The sequence below is a fragment of the Pecten maximus genome, chromosome 12 (assembly GCF_902652985.1).
Source record: "Pecten maximus chromosome 12, xPecMax1.1, whole genome shotgun sequence".
NCBI classification, from domain to species: domain Eukaryota; kingdom Metazoa; phylum Mollusca; class Bivalvia; order Pectinida; family Pectinidae; genus Pecten; species Pecten maximus.
The window spans coordinates 32,040,731-32,067,167 of record NC_047026.1 but is presented as its reverse complement, the minus strand read 5'-3'; the positions used below and the strand labels follow the sequence as shown (position 1 = coordinate 32,067,167).

Genomic DNA, 26,437 nt, shown 5'->3' with positions numbered 1-26,437 from the left:
CTATTTGTTAATGGCATTACTCCTGGAGATCCCAACATTTCCACGATTTTCTGCTCCGTTATGGCGAGCATTCTTTCTGTTGCTAGATAGCAGTTTCCGGATTCTTGATCGCCAGGCTTGGACCATGAAGTAGTCCATCGACTTGAAGCAGTACCGTCTCTTTGTTGTCTGGATGAATAGACACCAGGAATCTGTAAAGTTTAATCACAGTACTTACTAAAGCTATTAACATTAATATTTGAACGAAACTTGCAAATAAGCATCGTCTACGACATATAATTTATACATACAATAGTCCAGATATACAATCGAATATCAGTACACGTGCGGAAAATAGAAATGACACAAACTTCTCTGGTGCATTTTTGTTTTTTTTGTTTCTATTGTTTATTGTCCTTTCAACAGCTACAGTAATTTGTCTTTATAAAATCCTGACTCTGTGCCTTAGTTATAGGTAAATTAACATCTGTTGAGATGTGGAGAGGATTTTTTTTTTTGCGGTTATTATTTTACCTAATCAAGGTACCCCCAGCTTATGATTTTATTAATCCACGTGTATAACTCAAGTTGCTATTTGTACTTATAGCAGTATACAAATTGAACGTCACCGTGTAGTTCACCGTAGTGTCAGTGAAAGATTGACACCATAAAGTAATTCATCTGATGTCACACGTAACATGGCCCCTTTACCGTTACCGTTTACATATACATATATATTAATCAGAGTGCGGTAGGTAAGACATCAGATGGTCTGTTACCTATATATATATTTATCCTGCAACTGCCACCGCATTGTCGGAATACACCCACCATATCTTTTTTTGCTGTATTCGGCAGTGACGGAAAACAGCTGTATTTTGGAATCTTAGCACGTGCTTCAATTCGATTAGCCTACTTTCCAAGTGAAACAACGTTTAAATGTAAAAGGCGAACATATTTGGATTATTATTGATACCGTTTCACTCCAAAATGATTATTTTTGATGACTGTTGCAGGATAAATAGAATACATGGTCAGTGTCTTAAAATATAAGCTGTATTTTTGGCTCGGGACAGAAAGACAAAAGTGGCTCGCCAAGGCTCGCTACTTTTGTCTTTCTTTACCCTCGCCAAAATACAGCATATATTTTAAGACACTGGCCATGTATTCTCTCTATATATATCTATATCTATATAGGGTCTAGGAAGTAATAACGACGGTATGGTCCAACATCTACTCAACTTGTGTAACTGTTCCATGTACTATGTCTAATTTACTTGTGTCTTAATAAAGGAACAGATTGTTTTCGAGGCAATCTACCCCTTTATCAAGACACAGGTACATAAAAACATTCATACATAGACATAGAACATGAAACAGTTACACAAGTTTAATAGATAAACAACGAAAAATATCATTATGTTTGTGTTAATGATCCCCTTGGTCGATGAAAAATTCGCAGAAGGCCTATTGTAATTAATTAGAAAACATCTTAGGTGATGTACACCTGGAAGAAATAAATATATAAAACAGGTGTAAAAATAAAAGGTTAAAGAAAATAACAGTTCTATATATGCGTCTGTAGCAAATGTTTTTGTTTATCTTCGCAATTTATTCATTTCGTCCGACAAAACTCAAGTTGCAGGCATCGGGTAGCAATGACAATTATGGGTGGCAAATCCCCTTATTACTGACTAAAATATTTTTCTTTGTTTATCTACTAAACTTATGTAACTGTTTCATGTTCTATGTCTATATGTGATCGTTTGTCATTTACCGGTGTTTTGATAAAGGGGCAGATTGCCTCGTAAATTCGACAATTTACTTGTCTGTACTGTCGTTACTTTTACATGACTAATTATCTATGTAATTGAGGTTACATAATGTAAAGCGCTTTTGCAGCCTAGCTGCTCAAGCTGCACTTCAGTACTTTGGAGCAGCTAGGCCGTGAAAGCGCTTTACATTATGTAAACATAATTCTTCTCGTGTCAATGATATATTTATGTTTATTTTTAACGCCCCAGTAACGATCCTCGTTTTCATCCATGTTCCTTATCCTAAAAAAGAATTGCTTTACTAAAACTTTCCAAAGGAAAACAATACTGGCTCTATCTTAGTTAAGGAACTGAAATCCCGTAATGCTTTCCAATGGGAAAGGTTAAGTTGAGGAGTTTTCTAAAGTTAAGGAATATTGATGAAATTACAGGACGGCTTCTCCTGTGTGCGTGATGCATGAGTGTGGTCAGGGCATCCAGTAGGATTAAAGTCTCAAGTCTCAGCTCTAAAATCCTGAGTGTCAAATCAAAGTCCTGAGAGGCAAAATATAAAATGCACAAAAACTTGACCATCAACGATGAATCATTTTCAATTGTTTACTGATATATTTACTGCTATTTTTCAATTAATGAAATAAATTAGAAAATTCATTTGTAATTCTATTCATACTCCCCCCCCCCCCCCCCCCCCCCTATTTATACTGAAACAGTGTAATAATAATAATAAATCAAATCCTTATTCTCAACAAATTTAACTATCTAAATATGTTATTTCCCACTTAACAAAAACATATCTTGGAAAATTTGTTCATTTCCGGATTCGGGATCAATTTTTAGAATACTCATCACAACAATCATGGTCGCTGTCAAAAACACGGTACCGAATTTTTTAGAAATTGACTGCAGTTATATGCCAACATTCTTAAAAAATAAAAATATGCTGATTTATTAGCAAATATTGCTAGTTTTGGGTTTGTATAACTTCTTTTGAAAAGTCTATGTTGCAGATAACATAATTTCACTAAAGGTAAGTTGATCATAGGGACTTCAACTGCGACCCTATTTGGCGACAGACGGACTTTGTCACAGTTGAGTGACTCTTTTAAGTAACCCATAGAGGTCAGTAAGTGTCACTTACAATAGCTAATATAGCCTTTGATGAGTCAGTACATTGGACAACGTATATGACTTATACATCAGTAGTGTGAGTCAAAATTTAAAGTCAGCTTAACGCACGGTATGCAAAAATCAAGCGTCAAATTTAATTTTGTTGCGTCATTAACCTGAAGTCTCGGGTTAATAGATGCCCTGCTGACTGGTGAAGGTACGTGTGTTTTGGGAGGCTGCACTTTGTCGTCTCCTTGTGACAGCACAGAACTAATGCATACTGCATAGTGCTGCCTTACTGAAGCTTACTTCCATAGACTCCAATTCCAAACAAAGCACCCCACGTGGTAACATTATGCCGACAACGGGCGAACCAGTCCCACTTCCAAAAATACAATTTTCAGCCCACATGATTGTGGGCTATTCCAATTGCTTTTCGTTCGAAAACAATTCTGGTTATCGCATACATACTGGAAGGGTATTTCTTAAACTTTCTTAAACATATGTTTGCTTCCCCTTGTTGCTTGGTCCTGCATATTTGAGTTTGATCGGGATACCAAAATAGCCGAATGGTGGCCATGTTAGATTTTCACAGCTTAAGTTTCTTGTTCGCAGAATGTTTTTCTTATATCTCGATTGGGTCCTCCTTTTTATCAAATGATAAGGGAAAGTAGAGATATTATCAGTCTTGCAAAGAACTAATAAATCCCTAAGGGATCTCTTGTTATAGATTCTGGTACATCTCGGCCTGTGGACAGACCCATATCCTTCCTCGCAGGGTCGAACGCTCAACTATAGGCCAAATGTGAGGCAGCGTCAAAGAAGAAATTTGAATAGAAGGTAGAGAACACTGATGTGCTCAAATTTAGTCACCGCATACATATCCTGTAATGGGGACCAGGTGAAATTCATGCGCCCAAAGACAAATGCAAATTGCCAACCCGCACCCTACTTGAGGACAAGGACGTATGGTAGAGCAGTGTTTGGTACATTAATTATTCAGATAATATACGGTTTGTTAGCAGTTGTAAATCACCGTAACAACTGAAGGCATTTAGATACAATTTACATACTGAGCTAAATGTAAATAGTAACGGAACACTTTAAGTTTCATGGATTTCATGACACTGTAAAAACCTTCACCTTTGTCTACCTAAACACATTTGACATAATTTTTATATTGTTTTTCATTGTACCGTCAAAACGATCTATAATGGTCATTTTCGAAAAGTGGCCTTTAAAGGCAGATTAACTTTATCTACATATTAATTTTACATTAAATTGTGTAACATTTGGATGCAAAACAGGAGGTCGTTACAGAGAAACGTTTATACGTTATTACATTCGGGTGGCCTTCATAGAGGGATGGTCAAAGATAATCGTTTGTTATACACAGGTGACATTTATAAAGAGACTTTTGCGTTATACAGATGGCATTCATAAACAAACTTGCTATATACAGGTAATCGTTATAGAGAGGCGATTGTTCTACCGATGGCATTAATAAAGAGACGTTATATGTACGGGTGATCTTTATATATAGACGGTTTCTCCATACAGGTGGCCGTCATAGATAAACTTTTGTTAGACATAGGTGAGTTTTTTTTTACATAAACTTGCTATGTAGAGTTGGTCTTAATAGAGAGACGGGTTTGTTATACAGGTGGCCTTTTAGATAAACTTGCTATTTACAGATGGTCTTTAGAGAGAGGCATTTACTCTATGCAGATGACCTTCAACGATAAATTTTGCTGTAAACAGGCGAGTTTTATAACAAGGCATTTTACCTTTCTATAAGACAAGTTTGCTTGTATTATACCACAATTTTTTTTACGATTTTTAAGATGTTAAGGTTAGAAATCGTGAAACATTTCTCTCGTTACAAGCTTGCATTCTTAAGAAATATTTACCATATCTGGGACAAGTTTGAGTTTCAGGGTTGTCAATATCGAGGTCCCCATAAGTATATTCATGAAATCTTCTTAGAAAAATGATTGTCGGCTTCATTCTTTTAGGGATTTATATCAGACCGTTACAGTTAGCGGCGGGGGTTAGTAGGGGATATGTATTGCTTTAGCAATACTCGAGTGTTCTTTCATGCATGGACCTTGTTTTATTATTAACACCTTTATGTCATAAAAATGTTTACCTATACTGACTATTTGCTCGACATTCGATCGAAAGACTTCTCTAATTTATATAAACTTTTTTCAATCTGTTGCTATATTTAGCAGTGGAGAACTTAAGTGAAAAGTATTCACTTTGAACCTGGTAAAATTTACCTTTCAACTGAGTTTTTTTCAAAAGTTCATATTGTAAACAGTAAACTATTTTTAGTCTTGTTTACTCACCACAAAGTTTCCCAATGTCTACATCAAGAACATATGGGATGGGGATTGTGTTCTGAAGTGTCATGATTCTGCTCTGAATCGAAGTCCTTTTGCTGTCAGGATTATTCCATACTATTTTCGGTATATTGTCCGCCATGTCCACTTTCAGCTTTGCTGGATGCTCCCAGCCTTTTGACGTCTCCTTTATAAATGGCACTGCATATATGAAAAAGAAGATAACCAATCTATCATTTTAACTCTATATAAAATATGTTTTAGATAACAGGGTACAGCATGTAATGAATTTGACTTGTAGTCCTATAAAAGGTTAACGGATAGATCAAAATCTTCTTTCGTTAAATCATTAAAACCAAATACCAGGTGAGACCATAGAATGGAATTTGTTCGTCACGAATCTGACAACTTCACACGAGTAGGGTAATGTCAGAGTCCAACAAGGTTGTTTTGTGTTTAGACACGAGGTGCAGACTTTATCAGAATGATAAACAACAGTCCCTACACAGTGATTATTACTGATGTTGTGCATATGGTTGAAGATTATGAAATATAATAGCATCAAATTGAAAGTTAAAATACTATAATTACCTGTTGACAAACATTTGTCAATTTTTACTACTGCACTTGTTACACTGCTCTCTAATGGAATCTCGTTTAACCGGATATCCGGACTCGTAACAGCAGCACTGGCCAATAATGAGAGATCATCGAGCATGGTCTTCGCTGTTGTTGGACTTACAGTTTGAGTGTCGTAACTCAGCACTAATTCCATAGATCTGGCGTTGCGATCAGTGACGACATTCAAAGCTGTCTCAATTTGGTTTAGAAAGCCTGTGATGTAATTTTCCCTTTCCATGTAATACGCGGAGTACTGAGAACGTCTGGTGGTTTCCTCTGATATATCTCTAACGTTGAAGAAATGCCGGAAACAGTTTTGTTTATATCCGTCAGTTTGCTTGATAAGTTCAAACGGGTACAGACTGCACGCACTGGAGAGCATTACTTGATTGGAACACTCCGAAATGCATTCCCGTAGTGTATCATGGGCACCACTGAACTCTGTTATAACTGGTATGTAGTTAGTACCAAGGAATATCCTATCAATAAATTCCGGAAAGTGTTGGCGCATGTCCATGGTCAGTACAACCGGGATGGTAGAAATACAAGTCATCTGTCGTAGAAGAATCTTGTATAAGCTAAACAGTAGAACAGCTGCGGTTACGTCAAAATTGTTAGTATTAATTCTTTCGACCAGATCGTCTGGGAGCCGTAACGATAATTTATCGGTGTTTTCTGATATCTGTAGGGGAATCCCAGGTCTGATTATTGATGGTACATCATGAATCTTTTGAAGCTCATCTCGCCAGAAATTCTCCAGAAAAGATCTCTCTTCATTAAGACGTTGTTCCATCAGTGCAGCTATATCTGGGATATCTGCTGGTGTCAGACTAACATCCTTCTTAAAAATGTAGGATTCGATATGCGATCTCATCTGTTGAACCAGGACAAAGAAGCTTTGCAAATCGAAACTGACGTGGCTAATGATAAACCTCAAACGATGTTTCCTGCCGGTATTACAATACAAAACCCGCAATGGAGGATCTGTTGTAATATCGAAAGTGCAATATTTGGAAATATCCTGGTCTGTTTGTCTTGCTATCACGCAAGAGTCTACGTAACGCAAGTCTATCTTCGCATCATCGGGATCCAGAACAACCTTCTTCATACCAAATCTGAAATTGTCCTCGGTGGGTCGATACACTGTTCGCAGTTCTGGATTTCTGATTGTTATCCACCGCAACAGAGTCCGCCATAAATCAATATTTGAAAGGCCGCTTCCTAGTTTGAAATCAATGCTGTACCACAGACTAGAATCATGTGGATTGTTTTCATGCATTTCAATGTAGAACTTTTCCATCCATGTTGGAGATCCATGTACGTCCTCTTTTAGTTCTGATGTTTCTCTCGCCTCCATCTTGAAGTAATCGATGATGTTTGAATGAACAAAATCAATAAGCATTCCAATAGAATGATTAGCAGACAGGATGTAAGCTACTGGAAGTCGACAACCTGTGGATTCTTTAACCACCTGGATTAATTCTACAGCTTTTTGGGACTCCATCCCTAGGCTAAGGAGATTCTGACTTTCTTCTAGTTCTTTATCATCTATAGATAAAACTCTAGATACGCCGCTGAACATCAGGTGGGTGACAGTCTGTCTCTGATCCTCAAAGGATTCTTCCATAGTCTTGGAAATATTGAGCACGGTGTTGACAAGATGTCGTTTGCCGGTCGACTTCTTGACTTCACCAACACCCTCTTTATCAGACGCAGAAGTCCGCATCATGGCAGGATTTTTCCCTATAACATTCCAGTCAAACAATCCGTACACAACTTGGCAGGGGTTTCGAAGTAAGGCATCCAAAAGGCATTCTTTGATCTGCTTTGTTTCAAGGACATAATACCCTTGAGCTTCCAATGTGTTTCTGATAGTTTCGTCACTCGCCATACCCACCGCCAATGCACTCCAGTTGATGCTCTGTCCAGGTAGGTTATTAGATCTTCTGTACATGGCTAGAGAATCCATGAAGGAATTTGCAGCTCCGTAATTTGTCTGACCGGCATTTCCAAAGACGGAGGTGGTAGAGGAATGCATTACAAAGAAATCCAGAAGTAAATCCTTTGATACAAGGTGCAGGTTCCATGTGCCTAAAACCTTTGGCTGCAACACTTCTTTGAACTTCTCCATTGTCATCGTCTCAATGCGGGTATCTCTCAGCACTCCTGCCCCCTGGAATATACCCTTGATTGGATGATTTGGGAATCGTGTCTTGATGGCAGAAAAGGTTTTCTTAACATCAGCATAATTGGCAACATCGCAACTCATTGGTACAATTTTGTACTTGTGTATGTCCATTGAATTCTGAAGCTGTACCTCCATTTGTGGATTACGACCTTTCCTTGATAACGATACTACAACTCCAGCACCTTTGTAGCCAAGCCACTTGACTATCTCCCAACCGAGGCCTGTCAGTCCACCAACAACCACGTATGTTCCATTTTTGTGAATAAGCTTGTCTTCCATTGCCTTTGTGTTCATGTTCACCTTTTCTCCGCCTTGTCCATTTGGAAGTTTTACTGTTGGCTGATTCAGTGACCTGTGGGCATTGTAGCAAAAGTCATGTCGTCTGGATTGCCGTTTCAGCCAACGTGTTACTTTAGGAAATGTACTTGTGACATGAATGCTATCAAATATGTTTTTTCTTGAAATAATATTTATTTTTACTCCTTTTGAGGTCATCTGAAATACTTGCGTTGCGACGCATGACAGGGCATCATCATAGCCAATAATAGTGTTTCCGGCCTCTAAAATACACTCTATTTGTGCTCGTGGATATTTCTCTAATAAAACAAACACGCCTACCTTACATTTACTCTCATCATTTAGTGCGCAAATTGATGCAGTTTGGGCATGACTGTGCTTTACTGTCTTGAGCATGTCACAAAGAAGAGTAAGCGTTTCATCATCAGATGGGTCTGATTCTGTGACGATACACACTGTAGATTTCTCTTTAACCCTTTTCATAATATGCCACACCAGCAGTGATTTGGTGATAAGACCGGGTGTGTACATTGGCAAGCTTGCTCTGTCACACACACATTGCTCGGGTACGGATATCCTATTAGTAACTCTAGTCGGGTAACATGCCACAACTCGCTTCGATCGTTTAGGGCATAGGACGGTTCCGAGGAATTCTAAAGCTATAACCGGATATCCATCTTTGTAATCTGTCCAAAGTGAGTTTTGAAGACTCAAATCCAACTCTGTCACGCAAAATGCGGCTGGCGAGGGAATACATATTTCATCGACCTTAAGGAGGATTTCATTTTTTCTTGATTCACAGAAACGTTCTCCAGGTATCAAGTATGGATTCTCGATTCTGTCCGAGTTGGTAGATCGTAGCTGGAGATCCAGGTGTTCGTCAGTAGATATTATTCGGTGCTCGTTTTGTAGACCACTTTGTAGCCTTCGTTGTAAGAAGTTACTGTGCATGTGTCCATCAACGATCAGACACTCTGTTAAAGACTTGTTGCTAGACGTAAGAAATTTGATGGTTTTGTATAGTGTGCCGACTTCCGCGACAATGGAAGGTTGAACATCGATCAGGACCATCCGGCATTTTGTTCCCTCTTGTCGCAAAGATCTGGTGAACCCCCATAATTCAGCTCCAAATATACTTCTGTTTGTATTGGTGTTTCCGCCACCGTCTTGTGTGTTCTCTGTCACTATTATAACATTTTTCTCAGTGTCTTTAAATTTCTTCATAACTTTGAAAAATGCCTCGCAGTTTTGGCAAACATTGTAAAACACGTCATCGCCACTTTTGCTTTGCTTGAATACGTTCGAATCTGGAACAAACAATATCGTGATCACATCTTTTGTAGTTGTTGCGGATATCATGGGCGCTGGGTTGTCTGCCACATCACGCAACCGGAAAGATTCTCCCCGTGGGTATAAAGCCCTCAGTATGTTGTGAACGCTGCCGTCTTCATAACAAATTGTCACTTTCTGTGATGACTCAACATCGCTGATAACTGTTTTCATATTTTCTACAGTCCAGGTGACCTCATAAGCTAGGACGTTTGCTCCTATGCTGCCATCCATGATCCGATGCTCGATTTCCTTAACTTCAGCCAAAACCAGACCATCTAATCGAGTCAGGATGATGTTGGTGATGCTCCTATCACATACCTCTTGTACGATCCGCGTATAACATATCATTTCTTTCTCAAATGATCTGAATACAGAAACTCTACCAATACGAATAGGGTAGATTTTGTATGAGGTTGTCTTTTGATCAGAAAGAAATCTTAGAGCGCTCGAGTGCATCATGGCGTCTAGAATAGCAGGATGGAAGGACGTTTGATTTATTTGTCGTGCCACGTCTTCAGTAAGTTTTATATAACCAGTGCATTCATCTTTGTTAAATGTGATAGATTCCAGGACCTGGACTGACGGGCCGTATTTGTAGCCATGCTTTGCCAACTCTCTGTATATCTCCTTACCCTCCATATATCTGCCGGTTCCTATTCTTACATCTTCGATAGGAACGATATACCTTTGTGTATAATGCCTGTTTGTAACGGTTCCCTTAGCAACGGGTATCTCATCCTTGGCGATTGTAAAAACGATATCCGTGAAACCATCATTAGTTTCTATTTTTTCAGATGTCATATCAAGATATGAAGGTTTACCCTTGGATAAGGGTGCTGCTTTGACGATATCGTACTGTATATGTAAACTTTCTGCAGCTACATCCATCACACTCATACCGAGTTCTAATGCTACTTCAGTGTAGGCAGCTCCAGGGATAATGACGGCATCATCTATGATATGTTCGTACACAAATGGTGTAGCGTTTGGACTAAAATTTACCTTGAAAGCCCCCACTGTCTCCTTCTGTGTCAACATAAGGTATCTCCCTGAGGAATCATCAGCCAAGCCCTGTTTTCTTAGGAAGCGAAAATCCGACTCTACCATCAAGAGTTTGCCATCAAACTGATACTGTGGAATGTCTGTCAAGTGGTGTTTTTCTACAATGTTTTCCCAGCGAGGATTGATACCAAGTGTGTACAAGTCGCTAAGCATTGTAAAAATTTGTAATGAGCCACAATTTGATTTCATAGATGTAATAGCAGTGACATCCTCGTCTATAAATATATCCCTCAGGTGAGCTTTCAAAACTGGTTGCGGACCAATTTCTAGGAATACAGTGGGTTTTTCGCTTGTCGATTCTTGAAGAGCCTGATAGAACAGCACTGGTTTAGCAACATTTCGCTGCCAATACTCCGGAGTCCCGAAATCATCTGCTATCTTCCCCGTTACAGTGGAAAATATTGGTATATTCTGTGATTTAGGTTCAATCTCATCTAAGCACTCCTTGACATGCTTAGCAGCGTGATCTACCTTGTGACTATGGTAAGCACACTCTACTTTCAAATCATGAAGGAACGGTGTGTGATGGTTTGCCAGTTTAGCATTCTTTACAATGTCGGATTTTACCGTTGTCACATGGTCGACATCACCAGAAACAGTACATGCAACTGGACTGATATGCACTGCAATATCGACATGACCAACCTTTTCACATATCTGTGCTACTTTTGTAGTGTCGACATTCCTTACTACAACCATTTTCCCTTTCGATGTTTCTGCCAGCCATTTAGACCTGTTGTAGATAACCGTGACTGCGTCTCTTAATGACAATACTCCACTACTGTAGGCCGCGGCCACCTCACCCACAGATTGTCCAACAATTGCATCGGGATAGATTCCCCAATGCTTCAGCAGATTTGAAAGTCCAAGTTGACATGCAAATATTCCAATATGACTAATGAAGGGATCCTCCATATCCGCACCGTCTCGGATTTTGTCAGTTATCGACCATCCCGCTAGTGATGTCAAATATGTATCGATACTTCTCAATGTGTCCGCGAAAACAGCGAAATCTCTCACAAGTTCCATCCCCATTTTCGTCCAGGCCGTCCCAACTCCACAGAACACGTACACGATCCTATAATTCTTGCCCGGTGAAATTGTACTGTTTGATATCATATCTATAGCACCGTTACAACTTTTGATAAGGTCTTCAACACTGGACTCGATTAATAGTTTTCGATATCGATGGTGATCCCGTTTACACGAAGCAGTGTATGCTAATTGCTTCAGATTACAAGTTTCTTTGGTCACTCTTGCGACCAGGTGCTTTATCGTGTTAATCAGACATATCTGTGATTTTGCCGAAACAGGAACGCAGGTTAAATTGCCGTCGTTGCTTTTTCTTGGACAGGAATCGGTCGAATCCGCAATCCATTGTCTGACAAAAGCATGGCTGTTCGTGCCACCGAATCCGAAACAGTTGATGCAGGCAGCTCTTGAACCATCTTGTAGTGCAGGCCATGAGTGAACTGATGTAGGTACGTCGAGTTCATAATTTTCGAAGTCTATCTTGGGGTTCCTTGGAAATGAATGGAGAGATGGTACTATTTGTCCGTGCTTCATCATCAAAAGAGTCTTGATAAGACTTGCAGCTCCAGCACCGGATTCGAGATGACCAATGTTGGTTTTGACAGACCCAATATATCTTTGTTGCTTTACGTCATCATTATATATTGGATAGTCTTTAAAGAAGCTCCCGAGACTGTTGACCTCAACGGGGTCACCGATGGGTGTTCCTGTACCTAAAGAGAAAGTGATACCTATATGCATAATGGAAAATTTTTGTGTCTTTCAATTACAAGACAGTATGAATACTATCGTCACAACACATGGATTAATTACACTTACATGTATTTCTATTACTTATTAAGCAAGTATTTACTTGATACACCTAATCTGCAGCATATATGCAAATAACAGCTTTTCGCAGTCATCATATTCTTTATCCATTAGTAATATTGTTTCTTGATGACAATTCAATCGTTACCTTACTTAAACATGATTGCATATATCGGATGCTGTTATGGGAGTACGCTTGCAGGATATATACACCCTTCCAGATACATTTGACAGAGAATGCTTAAATGTTAAATAGAAAATAGGCCGACATTACTTTTGAAAATTTGATTTGGTATCACGATATGTGATTGTTCAACCATATGTATTTCTGTCTGGATCTGCTATTTTGTTTCCAGGTAGGTATATGAAATGCAGACAGTCTTATCATGGAAACATTAGCGTAGCAAATCCTGCATATTATGTAAATATTTATTTATTTATTTATTTTTAAGATCAATACTTTCACTTTATTCTCTTTGCAACATTTTCGTGTGTCCCACCTATCGAATTCGATTTTGGTTTCAGTGTAGAGCGTCTGTCGATGCGAAAAATGCTATGGGCTTAGGACCGAGAAAAACTTATACAAAGGGAACTTACTGCGCTTTTGTTTACCTGTTGTCAGTATAATGTGACCGGACAGAGAGTGGTTGAAGTTTCCAGTTTAAAAAAATGTCAGTATGTTGACACTATAAAACGTCCGTATATGGCTTCGGTATCCGTGGACTTTATAGGGATTCCCATAAAAATATTTGGAAAATACAATGATAGTAAAACCAGGTGGTCTGTTTATCGATTACATTTAACCATAGTAAAACATATACTGTTAAGTTAAATATTTCTTGTCCAAAGGTACGTACACAAAACATTGGACTTGGATTTAGAAACAAGTGAATAAATGATCACCTGTATGATAAATGTCTTACCCAACGCATACTTACCATGTGCCTCTATGTACTGTACATCACTGGGGCTGATGTGGTAGAAATTGAGATATATATCCCGGAGAAGTTGTCTCTGTTGGATCTCTGACGGCGCGGTTATTGGTTTCGCAGTCCGGCCATCTTGGTTACAGCCCGTACGAATAGTCGCCCATATATGTCTGTCGTTCCTCAGTGCCTGTATCGACATGTTCAATGATGACTTATTATCATGCCTATTTTGTTTTAACCATGGTATTACTCAAGCTTCGCTCGCATGTACTGCCCATATAATGTAACTTATTAAAATGAATTGTGTTATGTACTACCGGTAGTATGTGCGGCCCCAACTTGTCATGAACAAATCGATTACTGTAAATTACCATTCGCTTGACCGATACTTTTGTACCTCTCACAATGGTATTTGTTTCCTGTTTTTTTTCCCTTACGCTATACTCTAATTTGAATATCCATTTAAGTTATTAGTATCCGATTGGTATGTTTAACATTTCTTTAAATATCATCGAAAACGTTGTTTCAAAATAGGTCAGCGGCACTTATTTTAAAGATACTTCATCGTCGTCAAAAGGATGTTGTATATATTTCTAAAAAAAAAAGGCTACCATAAACTTGATCCTTTTTTACCGCAACAAAAATTCTCTTTGTAGTTTTGAATTTAGGTTAAATAAGTATATGTAGCTCATTGTATGCAGAACAAAGTCTATCCTTCTTAGCTTCTGTATTTTGTATGTATTTTTTATCGGTCTCATGAGCTCATAAATGCTGTCATTGGATTTTTCATTTATTGGTTATTTCAATCAAAAACGTTGATGTCATTGTATGTACTTTGTTGTAAGTACTATCGGCAATGAAGCACATTTATGTTAACATGCTTACATAGTGTTAGACTTAAACGACATTCTTCATGCAAATGTTTAACCTGTTTTAAAGAATTTCTAATGCTGTTTTCAATAATAATGTATGGATAACGTAGTTCCATACGAATTTAGATCAACTGATATAACTTTAATTGGCACGCGCTACCATATCTGCAGACCACGTACATCACTCAGTCTCTCTAGTATGATAATGCCACACCCCTCTCCACGAGCATATCCGTCGGCCTTAGCGGAGAAAGCTTGGCACTGACCGGTAGGTGACGCCATCCGGGCCTTCGTCAGAGTGACAAACATGTCTGGGTACAGAATACTGTTGACACCGCCACATATCGCCATCGACGATTCACCTGTTTAAGAAAAAGCATGTGTCATTGTACAAAGCAAATAAGATTGGCATTTATTTTTTGTTTTTGTATTTATTTTTTCCCCATCTTAAATGATTAGAATTTTTTCGATTCCGGTCATATTCGGAATTACTGCAATAGGCGATTTAAGTTTGGATGTTCATTTCGTCGATAAAATTAAGTCTAACAACATAAAGTCATGGACAATTCGTTTAGTTACAGGACAAAATAAGTGAAGCGGATATTGCCTATTAATATTTGTCTAAGCATTACTGCCGACTTATTATGAAAATGTATACACTTGCTCATGTTTATTTATGATTTAGCTGTTACAGTTCAGGTCATTCAACTGTTTAGGCTGTCGCTTACCGACAGCATAACTAATGAGAACATCAAGTCAACTTCTAAACGAGTTGTACGTGATAAAAAAAACACGAGAAACCTCTTTGTACTTGTTTGCATAATATCTAAACTATGACTCAAGATTACTGTATTCATCCATGATTCATACAAATCTTCAAATAATTTTAATCATTATTACTCTATTTATCTGTTTAAAATGTTACTTTTTATATCAAATGAAACATTGCACTATGCATTTTAAATGTTACAAGGAAAACTATTGTACATGTAAACGGATAGTAAGATGTTTTGCTGTATTGACAATAATGAATATACAACAGGTATGTGAAACACTCAATGTCAGAACGAGGATGGTTGCAACAAAAGCTAAACAATGCAAATATACGTTCTTAATACACAGAGGAACACGTAACGGCTTACTTCAATATACGTCTTTGAGGAATACAATTGTTTAATTGTCCACATTGTCCAATCATGGACGCATGCATAATGCTGTAACACTGGACCTCCGTACCTGGAACCAGTGGCCTGACATTTTCGATATTGAGGTAAAAGTAATGTGAAAATTTGGTCCAGTATTTATTCTTACTGAATATTTAAATCTATTTTTTTTAATAACTCGATAATGTAGAGCAGAGGACGTCCATTCTGGATTTAACACAGTCATAATTTTTTTTTTTAGAATCACTGTTACTCAAAACTTAAAAAACTTACAATGCTGTGCCCCCACCCATATAAAAGTTTTAAAAAATCATCAATGTTTTTCTTTTCGTTTTTTCCTATGTTCTAATTACTCCTATTACTCTTCTTAAAGACAATGTAGTTATAGTGCATTGTCTGCATTACATGTATTTTGAAATTTAACAAAAGACAAATTTAACAGCATCATTTATCTTTATATCATTATAGATGTCCATAATAATATATGAAACAATCTCATCTAGAAAGTATATGTACATTCCTATAAAAAGTCACTGTATCAATTACAAATAAAAGAAACTTGAAAACTAAATAAATGCATACATTATAAGTAGTACTGACTACTAGACATACGGAATTAAAATACCCTAATTTTATCTGTAATCTCTTTATAAGTGTGATAAATAGTAAGAAAGTGAGAGTACAGATACTGGTGTATAAGTTAAAAAAAAAGAACAATATGCATGATTAAGATTGTGAGTATTTGAAATGATATTGTACATATCTTTAATGAAAAAAATTAATAAAAGAAATATTCAGCCAGCAGTTGTTACCAAGCTGATACGACGCATTTGAGACAGACGATTTCTACCTCCGAAGCAGAGTAGTTGGCAATAACAACATAATTTCTACTTGAAACAAGCAACTGGACGAACCTTTTTTCCTTTTCGACATCATCACTTAGTTTTCAATTTCAGTGGACATACCTGTTATCCACGGACTTCATTTCAAAGTCTTGGTTTCAATTGAAAGTAATCTAAATACTGTTTGCCAAACGTATATTTGATTCGCTGTTCAAAGAAGGTGGCCGAAAAAAACCGTTCAAAATAAGTAAAAAAAAAGTTCAAACTTGGATAAAAGCTGCTACAGCACATAACTTCATAATTTTCAATTTTGTGTTTAAAAAAAAATTAATCTAAATCGTGTCAAAATTTAAAATGAATTAAAGCGTGACATGCACCCGTACACCAGAAGTGTCTACCACAGACAATCTCAAAGGATTGTACAATACTCAATGTCCGATATGCTTTTGCCCGTAACACCAGATAGCTACCTACCGATTCTCAGGGACTGTGTTGCCAGATTTATAGCCACAAGTGACGACGAACAAGCGGTGTCAATAGTAAGTGAAGGACCAAGCAGGTTGTAGTTGTACGACACGCGTGCCGTGATGATACTGGCGGCGTCCCCAGTCACGGTGTAATTTGTCATCAGTGAATAGTCCCCGTCTTTTGATGACTTGGCGTCGCTGTTCATGGCGCCGATATACACACTCGTCGGGGAACCATCCAGCTCTGTACGGGTGATCCCACCATCTTCCAATGCCATGTGTACACATTCCAGGACATATCGTTGCTGGGGGTCCATTTCGGAAGCCTCCTTTTCGGCAATGCCGAAAAAATCATTGTCCCAAACATCATGTCTGTGAAGAAATAATGGTTTTAGAGGAAATAAATATACCGATTTTTGAAGCTGACCACACACACTAAGGGCATGTACGTAATATTTGAGAAAAATATTACCGCTTTTCATAATAATATAAAATACCCTCGTATTGACGGAAAAGGATTGTTGAAACTCACATATTGCGTTGATATGATGATAATAATGGTTATTTGTTCCAAATGTAGTGGGTCTGCTGAAGTAACATATCCCAAATGTAATAGGGCTGCTGGAATATCATACCTAAAACAGTTTCCGCAGATTGGGTCTAGGACTTACACTTGAAGCCTTCAAACAAGAATTCGAGTCTCGAGGTCTGTTGAGCACGAACTTCAAAAACCGATTTATAGCGACAGTGCCCTCAATTTTGACCCAAGGTAATTGTATAATTTATATGTATTTCAGTTAGAACAAGATATAACTGAACGATGCTGATATACAAATGTACCGGATTGGTTCATTGTTCAGAGTTTATTTCCTCATGACCTTTCAAATAAAATGGCTTTACTAACCTAGCCGTTTCGGCAGGAAAGCACTATAATTCATCTGTAACAGATAAATTGACATTCGAACTATTGACAAGAAAAGAAATATCAGGCAGACATTTCCGATAGAAACGCAGTTTTTGAAGTTTGAGTAAGATCTGAATTGTTTTTGTGCAGAAATGTTGATCATTCGGCAGGACAGGCGGACAACCGACATGTTTGTATTAGAATGCCCATTTACATGTCCATAGATGTCAGGTGTAATTATTGTAATGGTTGTATCTTAGCCACGATCGAAAGAGGATACTAAATTCTCCTCTATGTTTCAGAACAGCATTTCTCATCATGATGTCTCCATTGACACTACCTCATCCTCTGAGTTTGGCGTTCATCTCAGACCGAGGCATATCGAGGTTATCGTCATGGTATTTGTAAATCATTTGTTTACATATTGATATATGGAATAGAAATAGGATGTTTAAAAAATATTTCATATAACAGTGAACTATGTTATACATTGAAAGAATCATTCACTAAAAATTATTAATAGTATGATATGCAATGAGTATGGAAGTCACGCTTCAATATATACATAAACATTACACCACCAGTTTTATTTCGAGACATAATATGTCCTTGGAGTTGACCTTGATTTTCATGGTGGCTGTTGTGGATGAAGCAGAAGACGATAGCTCTTCCGGATTATCTGGTATTATTATATTTGTCAATGATCTTCATGTTAAGGTATATTTTGTCAATGTTTTGATCACGATTGTTCGATATTGAGATCAAATTACGATAATTGCATGTCTGCATTCGATGCTTGGATTATCATTACACGAATTATATGTCCGCCTGTCCCTCTTTGTCGGACCAATGCACCTATATTCCATGTTTGGTGTAGAAGATTCCAAGATTCCCATCATCCCTAATTTCCAGAGTCACTGGACCATAAATCCTGGATGATATTCGATAAATGAAGGCTGTGTTGAGATGTCCACTGTGTGATCTTTAACTATATACAAAGTTTGGATGAGTTTTCAGCAACAAAGATGAACAAAGCATTTACGTCGACGCCGGAAAAGGACAAAAGTAACACCATAGTCCCACTTCACGACTTCGTCTTGGGCGAGACAATTAGTGTATCCGAAACAATTTATCCCAACATGTCGGCATATGTCTTAGCGAATTTTGTTTTACGAAATGATTCATTTCATCTTTCAAGGTTTAATTTGGCATTCTTGTAATGCCGAGATAATTAAGGTGACCTATCTAATTATCTAATTATATTTCACCTTAGCAACGAAATGGCCATGACAAGTCTACTTAATTAACATTAGTCGGCGTATCAACATTTTAGCCCGATAATTATCCCGGCGAAAATCAAGCGGTGACAATGACATTCATAGCATCACCATACTACGTTTTTACAACACACTACTTAAAATTACTTCTCATTTTTATTGCAATTTTGCCAGTGAAATATAGAAGTTTTGCAGTGAAAATATAAGTTTTTCGTTTTGACCAATAAGAGCAAACCATTTTATTGCATTTTTGCCAGTAAAATATAGAGATTTATGAAACTAATAAAACTTATATTTTCACTGCAGCGATGAGCAGTGAAAATATAAGATTTTGCAGTGAAAATATAAGTTTTGCAGTGAAAATATAAGTTTTCCGTTTTTGACCAGTCAGAGCGGACCTTTGTATTCACCTCGTTGAAACTTGCCGATTTTTCCAATCGAAGCGGAGATAGATAAATTTGTTATTTTGCTGTATCTTTGAAATATTCTGACCAGTTTTTGAAGAACTCACTTGACGTTAGCTATTCATGCACACATTCTCCGATAACAGCAGAAAACGCTTAAATTGCATTACTCAATTCTTTCAAAATGGCGCTGATGATGACGTGGAGTAACGTCATAAAGAGATGACGTCATGAATTATGTTACTGATTCCCGCAATTTTTGACACTATTTATGTTTTAATGTTTTTAATTACATAAAAAGCAACAAAAAGAAAATTCAATGGTTTCTCGTTTAACAGAATCGTATCACAAAATATTTCGATATGTTTCACCCGTGCTTAGCAAAATTTCCGTGAAAATATCGAAATATTCTGTCATACTCGTGAAACATATGTTATATTTGACGGGAAACTATTCAATACCTTCTATATACTCAATTAGATATATTGAAGGGGTACATAGAAGAAAACATTTACCAAATGACGGAAAAACAATCCAATTGCATATATATTTAATAATGAGGCGATTGAGTTAGTGGAACAGTTTACCCAGTTTGGTACGATATTTAGTCGCACTGGGTAATTTATTAAAACGGAAAATATTACGAGATAAAACAATGCTTTCAAGCGATACGAATCCCCTGTCAACATTGAACAACAGGCAACAAACAATAATAAGAGATGTTTAATCACAATATCTCACAGAAAAACAATTGATGTGTGAACAAGAGATGACAGTTGTAAGAGTTGAACTTTATATATCCCGTGATTAACGAAGTTGGTAGGGCAAGGACGATGGAATTTATTTATAGACCAACCAACCAATTGTTTTTAGTGTTAGTGTTTTAGAGTAAATCGTTAAAATTCTTTAATTCAATTTGGCCATTATAATTTATAACAAAATGTGTGGCTGTCATATAACATTTATAAAAAAGTTGATTCCCTCAGCTCAAACTTTTCCCCAGGGACCCATTTTTAAATTAGGTGAGTTCCGCATTTAAAAATTCTAAGAAATCTGAATGTTTAACCTATTAATTATCATAACCTGTACTATTGGACAAAAACTCGATATGTATTACCATTTATACCAAATTTACATGAATTATTATTACTCAACAGGCTACATATCTATTTTGTAACTATTTATGACAATATACATGCAAATAAGTGACTGCCAAACATTTTATCCCTGACTCAATCGTGTATACACAGGAGACTATTTTCAATTCGTTGGCTGTCCCCTATGTCACGTGACATCAGGAGATTGAAATGCAAATTTATTCATAGTTGTAAATAGGTGTATAGAGTTCCGTTTCTATGAGAAAAAATGATAAAGTCAGAAGAGCAAGGACGTCACAAATATCTATTTATAGAAACATTCACCTCGATTTTGACCCCAGGTCGTCAAACCTGAATTCGAACAAGAGATAATGGTTATTATCATCTTTATTAAGTTTCTGATAAGGATAATCAAGCAATTAATGAATTCTGTTGAGTATGGACTTTAAAAATCTAGTTTAAGCAGCAGTGACCTAAATTGTTACCAGAAGTGGTTGAAATGTGGTTTATTTAAAGAGATGTTGGTTCGTGTATGTAGTTTAAAGAAACTTTGATAACTTTAATAATGTCAGTAGATTGAGGATGTCGAAAACAATCTATTGATGGTAACAGTAATTTCATTTTTAAAGCAAGGTGATTGAAACTAGTACATGGTATTTAGTAAGTGTACGAAGTTTCGGCACAGTTTGACCATTAATGATGTTGGTACAGAGATGAAGTCGTGTTGGCGAAGTGCGTACGAGCCTATCGTTATATCGAAGGTATTGATTTTGATAAATATTGAAATTTAATGATTTCAATTATATGGTACACGGAAAAGTTGGCCCTACCTCACTTGCTATATCAGTAAAACAAGAATAATAACATATTTGTCGAAGTAATTTAGATGATATATTGTGTAATCATTATCAAAATGGCTTCCTGTTCAGGTAGGGCGTAACATGTTCCTACTGCCCACATTAAATGATTGTAAGAGGCAATTAAATCTGGAATCTTAACTTTTTTAGTTCTTTAAAAAACAACTTTCTGCCAAATGTCCCCCTTTGACACTGCCTCACTTTTTGTCTTCAGTTGAGCGAGGAAGGCTTTGGGGTCAGTCCCCTGGCCGAGGCATACAGAGTCTTTAAAAATGGTAGTTGCTGCTCCTGCATTAGCGCTGAACCTTATGGGAATGGGACTGGTTCCCCCATTGCCCGAATAATGTGACCAATTGGGGCATACGTCTGTTTGTCTTTGGCATTGTATTTCAGCAAGGTAACACTATAACGTCGGCATCAGTTCCTCGTTATCACAATGAGACATATCCGTTCGATTTTAACACGTCGTGTTGTTCTTCATATCGGGTGTCAGTATGATTGGTAGCGTTGACTTGGTTCAGCAAACGGGATACATGCTGGCAGGTAAAATTGCTGAAAGTGGTAACCTTATGGTGATAGTTAAGCGCAGGAGATCCTCTCTTTTTACCTACAGAAGGTGAAGTTGGTGCCCTTTCTCAGTTCAGATAGGCAGTGGTCTGTTAAAGAAAGATTCAATCCTTGACGACCTACGTTTGGGTAGGAGTTTGTGACATGGGGCCATTGTTCATGGATATGAAAGTGGGTACAGGCGGGTTCTATCTATTGGATGCCTTCCGAATTGCCTTCGATGCGGTTACTGATTACTGGCTGGGTTTGGTGGTAGGCAATGGTCTCCACGTCTTCATTGTTGGAGATGTTTGCACGGTGGTCCGGTTTCTGACTAGGTCAGATGGTCTGAAACCCAATGGATAACTTGTTGGTTGTGACGTTAAAGTCTAATGTAATCCTGTCCGCGGTGGCTGTCTTTCAGGTTATTGTGGTTCTACAATTGGGGAATGAAAGGTAGCCCTGTTGTCGTTATTGCATGGCTGGTGGACCGAGGGCAAAGACACGTCTTACTGTTATTTTCGTAGGTCGTGCATCGGCCTGTCAGAAGTGCCCATTGAAACGGACTGTGTGTCCTTGGCTGTTCACTGTTGGATCGGAGGTCTTCCTTGTAGTGTCGAGGTGGAGGTATCGTTTGGATTGCATATGATATTCAGACGCATTTACTGGTATTGTATTGGGATCGATATCGTTCAGGGCTGTCATGTGGTGATGTACTCTTTGTCTCGTTTGTGGTTTATTATTCAGATGTGCCACCTGGGAGCTTTGTGGGCACGCAGGGGTAATCTGATGCAGAGTTGCGAGTCTACTGGTGTCCAAGAGATTATTCGGAAAGGTTCTCCTGCAGTAATTTGGGGCTGACCTTGGTTCTGGTTCAGCTACAAATATTATTTGTTGTTAAGAGCACACTCCATTATTAAAACGGGGAGGAGTGTTGAGAAAGTAGGTGACGAGCTGAATCGTAGGTTTGTGCCAGGCCGCCCCGAAGGTTTTGTTCGGCCGTGCGTGACCGTGTAATCTACATCTGGTCAAGCGTGTAATCGGACGTCTTTACGTACCGGCGATAGCGTGATCGTAGACTACACTCACCATGCCGGCATGTCAAACTTTGTTGTATATCATAAACGGTCGACCTTCGCAACAATACCACTGTAACATTTGACCGAGGCCTCTTTAAGTATACTCCACATACAGAAAGCAAAGAGATTATAAAGAAAAAATGGCCAACACAAGGTAGATTATTACAAAATATGTAAGTAAAAATATAAGTATTATCAACTATATATAAGTATGTTAAAAATATACTATCCATACAATTTCGGTAGCGCACCGCTAGAGAGGATGTTTTTTGCTTCCACAGTGTCAATGATCTGTCAGATCATATGCATTCAAATCGTTTGAATGATACTGGAATTTTATGTGCATGCAATTGAGCTGTATTTTTGTATTTTCATATTCAACAATGTCACACAGTTTAAAAGAAGGACAAAATAAAAAACAGTTTAATCACACGCTAGCATAAAATTTATTGTTCAGAATTCAGCACGGGAAATGAAATGATAATATTTTTATATAGGCGGAGAGAAAATTGTGAAGATATTTAACAAAAACACCGTATTACACAATGTCATTACGATGTTTTCCACCGAAATCTTAGTCATGCGCAGCAAATTAGATGCTCTTGATTATTGTGACATTAATTTACAAGGGAAATGATGAATTTGTCAAAAAAAGAAGAAAATCAAAAAAGGAATATAAAAAAGGTAAAAATGCTTTTTAGAGATAGAAAAAATAAATAAACTCCTTTTTATTACTCGTGCTAAGGATACATTCTTACATTGTTATACCTGTATATCAATATTTTTATCGATTTCGAACAAAACTTACTTTGACAATAGTCCTGCTCGCCGGACGTAAGTTTTCCCGTAAGCGTCCGGATCTGGATCATATATAGCGTCCAGGTTCCATCTGTCTCCTGGTATCTCCTTTACATGGTTCTCTCCATTCACCAAAACATCCCAGAATTCCTTGATGTTATTGGCGCCTGGGAATCGACAGCCAATACCGACTATAGCTATCTCCTCGACTTCCTCCATCGATAGCAGCAGCTACGTCGCCGTCATCCTTTTAAATACCGAATCATGACGACTTATAAAGTCACAAATACGATGACTTATAAAAATTCATATATGTCAAGTCTGTGTTTAGCGTTTTTGGTCATGCCTTTTATACACGTTCAGTCATTAAAGGCACCAACTCCCATTGGCTAACAAAGTCTTAGTAGTTTGTTGATAGGGCGTTGATCTTCTGGCGAGGTGCTTGAGCGTGATACAATGTACACAGATATGATCTTCCTGTATGGTAATAAGGACATTTTTTAAAATTCGCTTTAGCCGAAACTCTGTCACAGTAATTCTACTCCGAAAATTTGAATATACCTATAAACAAGTGAGGTAGAAAGGGATGACATTAATTGTTACTTCCCCATTTGACATACCATGTGTTATTCACACTTAATATCAAATAACCACGACTGACGCGAGGCGCGCAAGCTGGCTGTGAAGTGTACGTATGCCTTACTTACAAGTGACCTTGTTTTAGGTAGTTTTTCATTTATTTTTCAAACCCAGGTGATTGAAACCAAAACCCGTACAAGAGGCGATGCTTTTTAGTAAGTGCATGGAGTTTCGGAGCAATTTGACCATTAATGAAGTTGGCTGAAGGATGACGTCGGTTGGGTAGTTATCGAAAGGATAGACAAGGATAATTCGGAAGTGGAAATGTTATTTATATGGGAAATACAGCTGCGTAACATCTGGCTAGAGGTAACAGTTGATAAATGTAGGTCAATCTTGGGTTTTATCTAGATACCTGGATCTGCTGTTGAATACTGACAAAAAGTTAGATTAATATTGTTTTGATGATATTGTTACTGATGTTGTTTGACTGGTGATATAACATAAGATATGTTATCCCTTCAGCCAAACTCTCACCTTGGCCCATTACTAACAAAGTGTAACCTTACCAGTCTACCGAATGAACCTACTAGAATTACCCAACATTTATTACCTATATTGCCGTGATACTCACTAAAGACATGTTGATAAAAAGTACACCCGTTCTTTTCCCTGTATATAGCGAGCATTGTCTTATCAAATTTGATTATATTCAGTTAAAGCCAAAAAACCTTTTTCATGATATAGACTGGATCACAGAACAGTTATGTTAATTATTTTAATGGTATTCTAGTCGAATCTATTATGAAACAAATTCCATCGCCCAGACGAGGTGGTTCTTACGCGTCTTAGGATGTGCCATATATATATAAGGCGTTCCTACTTGTTGGTTCGTGAGGACCAGTCTCAGTACATATATAAGGCGTTCCTACTTGTTGGTTCGTGAGGACCAGTCTCAGTACATATATAAGGCGTTCCTACTTGTTGGTTCGTGAGGACCAGTCTCAGTACATATATAAGGCGTTCCTACTTGTTGGTTCGTGAGGACCAGTCTCAGTACATATATAAGGCGTTCCTACTTGTTGGTTCGTGAGGACCAGTCTCAGTACATATATAAGGCGTTCCTACTTGTTGGTTCGTGAGGACCAGTCTCAGTACATATATAAGGCGTTCCTACTTGTTGGTTCGTGAGGACCAGTCTCAGTACATATATAAGGCGTTCCTACTTGTTGGTTCGTGAGGACCAGTCTCAGTACATATATAAGGCGTTCCTACTTGTTGGTTCGTGAGGACCAGTCTCAGTACATATATAAGGCGTTCCTACTTGTTGGTTCGTGAGGACCAGTCTCAGTACATATATAAGGCGTTCCTACATGTTGGTTCGTGAGGACCAGCCTCAGTACATATATAAGGCGTTCCTACTTGTTGGTTCGTGAGGACCAGCCTCAGTACATCACGTGCGATGAACCATTTCTCGTTTAACATTTTTATTGGACTGCATTGCTATACAACTAAGAAGAGAGAGTTTTTACAGCATTGCAAGTCTAAAGGTTCTTTTCGGGTCTGTTGACATAAACAAAATTTTGAACTATTTGAACTGAAAGCTGTTGGTATGTAGCCACTTTTTAGATTTTAAACTAATCGTGAATGTACCAATATATATTTACATTTTTCGTTTGTTTGACGTCGTTTCATCGTTTGCCCATTTTATTCATGGTTTTTACTGGCCATGTTTTGGCTCTAATGATCTTATAGTGTTGATGGGCCGTTAAGAACTAATAACTTACTATGTTCCATTCTGATCAGTTACAAATGTCGGTTCGAATTCTTCTATTCATTCGGGAAATCAAAGATGAGTTCGAAACAAGACATTTGATATCATGAGAGAGAGAGAGAAATAAAAATAAAAATGAAAAAAACCCGCTTGAAACTTGATTCCTCCATGAATAACCTACCACCTGGCAAGCGAAGGAAAATAGCGAAATCTTTGCTAAAAACTGACCGTAAGCAAACCAGCTTAGCGCCTTAAAACCGTAATGGCTATTGGCTGTTTCTTATGGTTTAAATGCTTCTCT

The 26,437-nt window shown here is 37.7% G+C and overlaps 1 protein-coding gene across 1 annotated transcript; it reads right to left on the bottom strand.

Annotated features, from left to right (window-relative positions):
* LOC117338995 (reducing polyketide synthase PKS1-like) lies at positions 1-24,002 on the bottom strand. The gene is made up of 7 exons (XM_033900360.1): positions 23,794-24,002; positions 16,829-17,193; positions 14,530-14,711; positions 13,487-13,664; positions 5,798-12,451; positions 5,213-5,407; positions 1-191 (listed from the first exon to the last, which is right to left on the bottom strand). The coding sequence occupies exons 1-7, from the start codon at positions 24,000-24,002 to the stop codon at positions 1-3; spliced, it is 7,974 nt and encodes a 2,657-aa protein (XP_033756251.1).
* Positions 24,003-26,437: the final 2,435 nt, after the last annotated feature.

What these genes read in the sequence shown, in the direction of transcription:
- LOC117338995 (XM_033900360.1), bottom strand. Translation starts at nt 24,002, where the DNA reads ATGGAGGAAGTCGAGGAGATAGCTATAGTCGGTATTGGCTGTCGATTC. An exon ending in AACACAGTCCCTGAGAATCG is followed by an intron (nt 14,712 to 16,828) that starts GTAGGTAGCTAT and finishes TTTCTTAAACAG; the next exon opens with GTGAATCGTCGATGGCGATA. An exon ending in ACAGTACATAGAGGCACATG is followed by an intron (nt 12,452 to 13,486) that starts GTAAGTATGCGT and finishes CTTTCTCTTTAG; the next exon opens with GTACAGGAACACCCATCGGT.